The sequence below is a fragment of the Rhamphochromis sp. 'chilingali' genome (assembly GCF_963969265.1).
Source record: "Rhamphochromis sp. 'chilingali' genome assembly, chromosome: 18".
Lineage (NCBI taxonomy): Eukaryota > Metazoa > Chordata > Actinopteri > Cichliformes > Cichlidae > Rhamphochromis > Rhamphochromis sp. 'chilingali'.
Window position 1 is genome coordinate 22,850,304 of NC_137945.1, and position 10,328 is coordinate 22,860,631.

General features: G+C 37.5%; 1 protein-coding gene and 1 long non-coding RNA gene across 2 annotated transcripts in view; one reads left to right on the plus strand and one right to left on the minus strand.

Moving 5' to 3' along the window:
* The window catches only part of LOC308385841, a 122,908-nt gene that overhangs the window by 19,495 nt on the left and 93,085 nt on the right, over nt 1–10,328 (plus strand). The window lies entirely within an intron of this gene.
* LOC308385287 (uncharacterized protein) lies at nt 1,015–3,350 on the minus strand (the record flags this gene model as incomplete). The annotated part of the gene is made up of 5 exons (XM_080864128.1): nt 3,230–3,350; nt 2,381–2,739; nt 2,207–2,290; nt 1,600–1,813; nt 1,015–1,088 (listed from the first exon to the last, which is right to left on the minus strand). The coding sequence occupies exons 1-5, from the start codon at nt 3,258–3,260 to the stop codon at nt 1,015–1,017; spliced, it is 762 nt and encodes a 253-aa protein (XP_080720254.1). The 5' UTR covers nt 3,261–3,350.

Sequence of the window (10,328 nt, forward strand, 5' to 3'; positions counted from 1 at the left end):
TATAAAAAAGTGAATGTTTTCCCATAAACCCAGCTGCACAAGAGCTTAGACAAACCGATTTTGATTTCCAACTAGCTTCTTCAGGCTTTAAAGTGCATATTACCAGTTCATTTAAAGCTTTGCAAGCAGCAAAATTTAACCCTTTGCTGACCTGTGTAAAGTTGTCTTTTCAAAGAAGGGTAAACCTTCCTGTATCACTTCTTGGCACTATTATTTTCATCCCTTCCTGTTTCCCTGTTACAGTTTACAGACAACCCCTTTCTAATTGGCTCTCTAAAAATATGGTATCAATTCCAGCATCACTTCAATTCAGTCTCTGCTTCTGCTCTGACCCTAATCTGCAACAACTACCTCTTTCCCCCATCGCTGGTGGACTCCTCCTTTTGCATATGCGCAAGAAAAGGTATCAAATGTTTTTATGACTTTTTTAAAGATAACATTTTCTCAGCTTTAGTGACCTTTGTTCTTTGTATGATTTGCCCTCGTATCATTTGTTCTGCTACTTTCAAATAAGACACTGTGCATCTTCTATCTTGCCAGAGTTTCCAAGTCAGCTTCTCAAGCCTTGGTGGGAAGACTTATTCCAGTTGAAGCCTCACAGTAAGGCTCTAATATCACAAGTATATACTTTAATTATGGCATCGAGCAATTACTCAACCAAATAATTGCTTTGAATTGGGAAAAGGAACTGGGTCTTACGTTTGGGGAAGGTTACTGGGACAAAATAATTGACAAAATTCATACTTCAGCCTCATGTGCAAGACTCTCCCTTATTCAGTTTAAGACAGTATACAGATTACACATCTAGATTATCTAAAATATACCCCAGCATTCCTGACCTGTGCAACAGATGCAACGCCTGTTTTTTGCCTTCCCGACACTTAAGTTATACTGGACTTTTTATTTTGAAGTGCTCTCTCATGTTTTGAGCGTTACACTCCAACCATGCCCACTAGTTTGGTGTTTCTGAAGATGCCACCCTAAACCTTAGTCATAAACAGCTGGATGTTATGTTCACTTCACTGCTGGCACGACGTAGAATTTTGCTGTCTTGGAAAGCTCATCACCTTCCAGCCCGATCACGTTGGCTGGAAGATGTTATGTTCTTTTTAAAAATGGAGAAAATAAAATTCAGACTCAGAGGAAATGTTAATAAGTTCTCACAGATGTGGCAGCCTTTTATTATTTACTTCAGTTCATTGAAAACACTTCCAACAGACTAAACTTTAGTACCATGGGGTTTTCTTTTGTTCTGGTTCTGGGGGGAGTGTTTTTTTGTTTGTTTGTTTGTTTTTGTTTGTTCTTTTTTTCTTTGCTTTTTCTTTTGTTTTGTTCTCTCTCTGTGTGTTTTTCCCACTTTTTCCTTTATTTTTATTTTATTTATTTATTTATTTAACTTTAATGGCCTAATCTGTATTGAGATATATCTTTGTGTCTGTGGTACCCTCTTTATTGGGCCTGATATGTCAACTTACATGTAAAAACTCTATAAATAAAGAGGGGGAGGGGCTGAGAAAGTTCAGTTTTGAATGGGTGTAAATATTTTATTTACAGTTTCTCATACAAAAGGCATATAGTATTCTTCATGTACATTCATACCAGCAGCAGGGTTAAATTCATGCTGGCCGTTGTCTGGTGGCATCGACCAGCCAAATGTCTGGGGCGAGTTGGGGAAGGTCCACTGAGGTCCAGGAGCAAAACTGTCCACAGCATGATGATAGGGGCCCTGATGGTTTCCACCATTTGGGATTGGGTTTACCTCCTGGTGCTCGGTGTACTGCTGCCTGAATGGGGGCTGTCCCTCTCCCTGAAACTGAAACACAGACAGGTGGACTGTCAGTAAAATAAGAATACTTTAAGAATACTTCAATCAATTCCCCGGATAATGACAGAATCAGAAACAGTGCTTTTTAATAATAGGAGATACTCTAATAGGAGATGTCTCTCTCCCTGAAACTGAAGGGGACAAGGGGACTGTCAGTAAAACGAGAATAGTTGTTTTAAATTATTGGCATTACACTTTTTTAAATACAGTCAATTCCCCAGATAATGACAGAATCATCTTCTCATCGTTTATTTGTATACCACTTAAGAACACCCCAGGCAGACCAAAGTGCTGAACAACACAGATCAAAACAACAACCAAATTAAAAATACCATAAAATCAAATCATAAACAATTCTGTTCAATAATAGGAGATACTTACATGAAGTGGGACATCCTGATTCACATGCTGAGGATGTGACCTCCTCCTAAACTTACTCCGTCTGTTTTGAAACCAATTTTTTACCTAAAGACGGAAGAAAACAGAAAACATTTAATCAGTACAATGGACCCAAAATTCAATTTCTTATGTTCTATTGAATTGAAAAACACTCACCTGTCTGTAGGTCAGACCTGTCATCTCTGCTAACTGTTTCATCTCCCTTGGCTCATAGTAACGTTTCAAATTAAAGTGATGGACAAGAATATTCAACTGCCTCTCTGTGAACACCACCCGGGCCTTTCCTTTAGGTTTCTCTGGAGCAGTGCTGGGAGGGTGCAGAGTGGCAGTGATGTTGCCATCCTGGCTTCTTGGGACAGCAAAATCTTGTTTCTGCTCTGAGACTGAACTGGAAACAGCCTCAGAGGTATCAGCGGTTTTTTTGCTCATCTCCATTTTTAGAGCAGTCTCTGCCCATGTAGCGAGTTCTTCCAAGGAAAGACTCCCTTCAGGGCCGCTGCCTGAACTCCACGAGTCTGTGAGGGTAAAGAGACAAGAGGACAAGTAAGCACAAGTCTATATGGTCCACATGGGTCAGTTGCTGATATGTTTTGGCACAACTGACTTTCTAACAGAAAAAATTAACAAAGGTTAAATTGATGAGTCTTAAATCCCAAAAGGTCTCAGACTGAAGAAGTCACAAAACATTTCTCCCATTGAAAACATTACATCCAGGTGAACTGAATCAACCTTCAGGGATTTACTTACCTGATGACTGAGCATCAACACAATGAATCTTAAACACAAAAGTTTCCCACAAAGTAGAAAAAAAAAAGTTGGATATTTGTAGATTCTTTAAAACCAAAAAGAATTTAAAGTGGACTCTGTTCAGCTGTGGAGGGAGAAATGGTGACTTCTGCCATCAGGACTTACAACACAGAGTAAAAGAGTATTTTTACAAGTTTTCTTAGAGGTTAGCCAACTCTGTTCATATTAGCTCACCAGGCAACAATGCTGAGTACATACCTGGAGAAAAGTGCATCCCATAATCTTCCATGAAATCCCAGTGATTAAAAGAGGAAAACTGGAGAAAGTATCTCTGATGAAAGAGCTCCAAACCAAGCAGGAAGGTGACTTAAGAGCAATTGTCCTGGGCTTTTAAGGAGGTTTGTGGGTGTGGGCAGGAATGTGGAGGGGTTGAGCTTCTTCTTAACTTTACAACCAGTCAGGTTGTTTCTACCAACTGGCATCATTTACATTTCTTTAAAATGCTGATTCTCAGGTCTGAAAAAAAAAGTACAGTTAGAAAGCTGCCGTGCAAAATGAGCTTTACCAAATCTTTCCACCTCACACTTTAGAAAATATGAAACACTTAATGCCTAAAATTAGCAGCTAAAATTAGCAGCTAATTACTGAAATGAACTCACTGCATGTTTGCATCAATTAACGCAGTATTAGATCACCCAAAGAACTTTCCACTCACATAGAACATTTTTGCAAAAACATCTTCACGTTATTTGACCTGCAGCCGTTCAGTTACACCTCTGTGTAAACCCCCACAGCAGCTTTGTGAGGCAAAAATGGTTTTTGTACTCATGCAAACCATTCACAAATGTGGCACAGAATATCACAATGACCGCTGACCACTCATTTTGTCTTTATTAACTTTAATAAATGAGTCTGAAAGTGGCAAGTGAAATTAAGTCAATTTATCAAGGTCTGCATAGTTAATCATGTGTTTAAAACGAAACAAGGTGGTCTATATAATGTGAAGAATTTATTTAATAAAACAAACAAACAAATCTAATGAGTTTAGATTGTTCTGCTTTCATGTCAACTAGATCTGTGTTAGATGATTTTGATTTAACTTCCTGCTCTGGTTGTTTCAGACAAGAAACCAGTTTGATCTTTTGCACCAATGATTAATTTACTTTCTATTATCAGGAGATTTGTGCAAATAGTTTATAATTTCAAATGTATCAGAGCAAATACAGCTGCTCTTTAAATATATTTTAAACAAAATGTGTATTATTAGTATTGAAACCTGATATTTATTAAATGTTTTAAAATAAGCCAAATTGTACCAATATTACACACAAATAATGACTTACACCTCTAATTTAGATCTTTGTAATCATGTGGAGAACATTACTGAGTTTATAAGATAGCAAAAGGTAGTTTCCCCCTTCTTTGAAAAGCACCTCTAAATGTGTGAAAAGTGAAATTAAACCACCCACATAAGCCAAGGTCAACAAAAGCAAGGCTAACGATCCACATCAACGCATCTGGCCTCCTCTGGCTCATTAAGAATTCGAGACAAATTCGAGATGCACCCAGTTCACCCAGTGACCACTAAACATACGCTAATGTGTCTTTTAGAGTTCCTGTATCACACCCTGCTACCTCTGATTAATTATCAAGTCAATGCAGACAGATGGCACCAGGGCCATGAGAGATAAATGAGGGTAAAGGTGTTTGTGTTAACATGTCTTGATTTGAAGTAACTGCAAAGACACAGAAGTTAAATTGTTTGCAGATGATACAAAGTTATTGTGGAAGTAACTTGGAACAACTTCTGAATGAACTAGAAAATCAATTTAGGACTTGATTTTTCTATAATGATTTAACACTGAATCTGAGCAAAACAAATCTCATACTATTTGGGAGTCAAGCAAATTATATCATTAATAAACTGATGATAAATAACATAGAATTAGGATAATAAACCAAACCTACTTTTTAGCCTTTTTATTAAATACTCTTAAATTTAAAGGCTTGACTGACCTCAGAACTCTACACATAATTTATAAAGCAACAAACAAATCTTTGACCCACAACATTTAGGACTTGATCAGGGCTTGTGTGGAACCTTCTTTAAATCTCAGTGATTCACCGAGATAGAAAACAATTTGAAAGAGTGAGTGGTGAATCAAAGAGAAGAAATTAAATAAACTTAATGCAAACTGCACAAAAGAATGTAAAACTCAGCAATACATCTAGTGAGCAGCACTTCTCTGAGCGAAACGAGCTTCTTGATGTCAGAGGTCAAAGGAGAAAGACCACATGACTTCATGCTAATAGGAAGGCAGCAGAGACTAAAAATAACCACCCATTTAAAGCAAACTATACAGAAGACCATCTCTGAGAACACAACATGTCAGAATTTGAAGCACATGGGCTAGAAGCAGCAGAAGACCACACTGGCTACAACAGCTGTCAGCTAAGAACAGCAAACTGAGGAAACAGACTCACAAATATTAGACAATAAGAGATTGGAGAAATGTTTCCTGGTCTGATGAGTCTGCATTTCTGCTGTGACATTCTGGGTCAGAGGTTAAACACAAGATTTCATGACTTTCAATTTTTAATATCCTCAAATATTGTAAATTATGATGTTAGAGACTCAATGAAAGCAAAACAAAAATGCAGACAGTATTTAATCATAGAAAAGTCGTCATTTGTTGGAAGAAAATGGATGGCACTGACTGCAACATTTACAATATATATAAAAAGTTGACTTCATCAGTCTCCTACTCGAGCCTTCATCTGCCCCACCAACTCTGGGGAAAAGAAGGGAAAAAAGATGTACATTACATGTTAATGTTTTTCTTATTGTTTTATTTTAACTGAGATTCACTGAGTCTTATCAAAACAGCCTCTGTTTTATATTTAAATGGAAAGAAGATAAAATCTACAAGAAATAAAACAGTTAAACAGGATAAAACATGTGTGTAGCTTCCATGTTGAAAAACTGCAGATGAGTTTTAAGTCTTTTAAATCTTTGTGAAAAGCACCAGCATGTGGTTTGGCAAGACCAAGATTGAATAATAATAATGGATTACATTTATAATGTGCTTTTCGGGACCCCTCAAAGCTCTTTACAATACCACTATTCATTCACTACAGTTGTAGCCATGGCTGCCATATCGCGCCATCGGCCCCTCTGTCCATCACCAGTAGGCGGTAGGTAAAGTGTGTTGCCCAAGGACACAACAACCGAGACTGTCCGAGCCGGCAACCTTCCGATTACAAGACGAACACCCAACTCTTGAGCCACGATCACTCACGATGGAAAAAATCTTCATCTGAAGCTTTGCTGAACATAAGGATTTCTCTCAGGTCATCACGATTCGGCCTTTATCCTGATCAAGTTCTAAATGTTTTGGCCAAAGATTTGTTTGTTGCTTTATAAATTATGTGTAGAGTTCTGAGGTCAACAAAGTCTTTAAATTTAAGAGTATTTAATAAAAAGGCTAAAAAGTAAGTAGATTTTAATTTTGAGATTGGACTCTCACTTTTATAAAACTTGTGTGTACTGCCAAGCACTGTTTTAATATATAAATATATTAAAACAGTGCTTGGCAGTACACACAAGTTTTATAAAAGTGAGAGACATCTGAAGAGAGTTCCTAGGGGACACACTCGTCACAAAAGCGTACTCTGACCTGGAAGTCTTGGTTGAATTCATTGACAACCAGTTGCAGTACTCTGGTAGCTTCACGCGTACTGATGGATATATGCTAAATGCAGAGAACATTGACTACGCGTGAAGAAAGAGGATGTGCACTTGGTGTTGACTGAGCTGGATCCCTGAGGGGTGGCATTGAGGCACACAAGACGTCTCAGGCGAAGGCGAACTATTTTTCAAAAGGGCTGAACTTCATCTGGCACCTGTACTCCTACGGCAAACTTAAACCATATGGCATCTCAATCAATGAGAGTGTTGATGGTTTGTCGAGAAAAATAATCTGTCTTAATGCATACACAACAAATAGTAATCTGAAAGTGATCGGGGGGTGTTACGTAGAAGCGGTGCAGCGGTGTAGAGTTGCCAGAGGTGATCTTGGAACTGAAAATGGCCATGTTATAGGCTTTCAGTGTTTCCTTGTGCCCGTGGCTCCTTACGACACCTTTGAGAGTTACCTGGAGGGAGGAAGTACTTCCAATGAAAGAATTGAATACTGGTGGCATTTTCTTCACAGCCAGTGTCTGGAGTTCTGGTTATTCTTATTTGCAGACATCAGAGACAATGGGTACTTTGATGGTGGGTTTCCGGACAAAAACCTTCAGTTTGTTTTGCATGGGTCTTATCCGGGTGAGCTAATAAATAATGTTTTCTTTCATGTATGGATGCATGCGTTTGTGAGTGAGAGATAAAGGGAATGGAGGAAGTGATAGAGAGGGAGTAGAAAAAGTATAGTGAGTGATGAGATGTGGACCAGATTGAGGGAATGGAGAGACTTGCAGGAAGAAAGAGACAAGAGAGGGAGAAGAGGTGGAGAGCAGCAGGGAGTAAATGAAATGAAAATTGTGTAAATACTATGATTTAGGCTTAAGAAATCGGCTACCTTAAAGAACAGTGTAACAACCAAGACTAGAGAAAGATCTGTGTTCAAGATGTTGACGTGGCATATGTAAACTTCTTATCTATAATATTAAGTCTTTACAATAAACGCTATCCCCTGGTGAATAAAGCAAAGAAAACTGAAAACATGGCTAACAAACGCATGTAAGAAAAAGAATCTGTTATACAAGAACAAACTTATAAAAGGTATAAGATAAATTCATAATAATTATGAGAACGAGTAAAATAAATTACTACAGTAAACTTTTAGATAAAAAAAATATGAAAAGCGTGGACAGTACTAAATGATATTGTAAATAAAGGAACTAAAAGATTGGAATATCCCCATAACTTTCAAACACAAAATACACTGATCAGTGACATAAAACAATTTGCAAATGGTTTTAATGACTTTTTTTCTTAATGCTGGTCCTGGTTTACCTAAAGAAATTGTAAAAACTGGACACCCTTCTAAAAATAAAACATTAACTATTACTGTAGCAAACTCAGCGGGAGTAGATGAACCAAGCCAATGGTAAAGACTAATGTAAAATATCACAGCATTACAATCACAGGAGTTAGTGTGTGGAACACCTGTACGTATGAAATTAACAAAAGTACATCAATACAAAAATTCATACGATTGTTTAAAAATAATAAATTGCACAGTGGGGGAGCACAACTGACACAGCAACACACACGGGGAAACAAGGAACCAGGAGAAGATCACACCACAACCATAAATGATTAAGAAAGATGAATAAAACTCATATATATAGTTATATATATATATATAGGGCTGTTTTAATTTTATGCATTATGTGTTTTATTTCTATATTTTTGCTGTTTTCTGTTATTCTATTGTTTTGAACTTATTTTCTGTACAGCACTTTGTTCCTGTGCTGGGTATTTTAAAGTGCTTCATAAATAAAATTGGATTGGAACTTTGTGTTGACAAGATTGTTAGTTAAACAATTACAAGTCTACAAATCAGTATTGTTTGTATGGACAGCAACTTTTTTTAAAATTTGTTTATTAAGAGATTATACAAACTTCTATACGTTGTATTGTATACATCTTACGTGACATATTTTATCAAACATTTCTTTCACAATCATTTTAACGTTTTCTTGTTAAACAAAAGACAAATTAAAATACAAAAAACATCATAACAACACAAGAACAGAAAATTGAGAAAAGAAAAAAAGAAGAAAAAAGTGAGTAAATTAGAAAAAATATTAAATAAATAAATTAAATTAAATTAAAAAAAATTAAAATTCAACACTATATAAATACAATTTAAAAAATTAAATTAAATTAAAAAAGAATATTGGTTGAATTCATTTACCCACCCTCTATTCGGAGGGTGGGTAAATTGCATTGTTCTAATGAAAAGATTTGAGATATTCCACAAGAATGTCCGGACAGTATTAAGCCATTGCAATGCAGATGGAAGTAAAATACAGCATCTAGCAAGAAGGGAACAAAAAGCTAAGATCTCAGTTTGCTGGGGAGTTACATTAAGAGGGATCTTTGGAACTCCAAATATGGCAACTAAAGGGTCTTCTCGGATCTGACTTCCAAGAACCCCTGACAGTACAGAAAAGAAATCAGTCCAAAATTGGTTCAAACTTGGGCGGAAGAAAAACATATAATGATAATAGATTGGATTTATATAGCGCTTTTCAAGGGACCCAAAGCGCTTTACAATGCCACTATTCATTCACTCACTGGTGGAGGCAAGCTACGGTTGTAGCCACAACTGCCCTGGGGCAGACTGACAGAAGCCAGGCTGCCATATCGCGCCATCGGCCCCTCTGGCCAACACCAGTAGGCGGTAGGGTAAAGTGTCTTGCCCAAGGACACAACGACCAGGACAGAGAGCCCGGGGATCGAACCGGCGACCTTCCGGTTACAGATATGCTTCCCAAACCCCCTGAGCCACGGTCGCAAGGGGAGGTGTGACATCTGTCACATTGGTCTATAATTGAAGGAAACTTTAAACTGTATAAGCTGTAGCCTAGCACATGGTGTACTTGAACGCATGATGAGATTCACCTTATCCCACCATGATTCAAACAGTTCAACACCTAATTCATGCTCCCAGGCGGTTCTGATTTTACCTGATGGATTAGATTCGGTCACCATAAGCATACAATATATATTTGATAGAGGTGATTTTTGATTAGGCGTAACAGCCAGAAGGTCAACCCATGATGGATCAGCAGGGAGAATTGGGGAATTTGGAAACAGTGATGAGACACAGTCTAATTTGCAAATAGAGAAGGGGCCTGTAGGACTCACAGGCCGTAGGCTCTTTGCCTTTCTTCAGTAAAACTGAAATAGATGCCTTCGTTAAAGTGGGGGGCAGCCAGCCTTTTCTCAGTGATTCATTATATAGATCAAGAAGGAGAGGGGCTAGCTTGTCTTTAAATTTTTTTAACAACTCAGCTGGAAATCTGTCGGAGCCTGGGGCCTTACCGCTCGCATACACTTGATTGAGCCAAAAACGTCCTCTATTTTAATAGGAGCGTCGAGCTGCAACTTTTTTTTTTTTTTTAAAGTGAACATATAAGGAGAAGCGTCCACCAAGTATTTCCTGCCATGGCGTCCACGTCACCATGGTAATGGCACAGCCAGATAACAACATGAGATTTCAAAACATATGTACATTTAACGAGTTACTTTTAATGAACCTCAACATAATTACTTTTATAATTCTTTGTTATTTATCAGACTCCTGAATAGTATGAGTTTTGTTTTGCTCAGACTCAGTGTTAA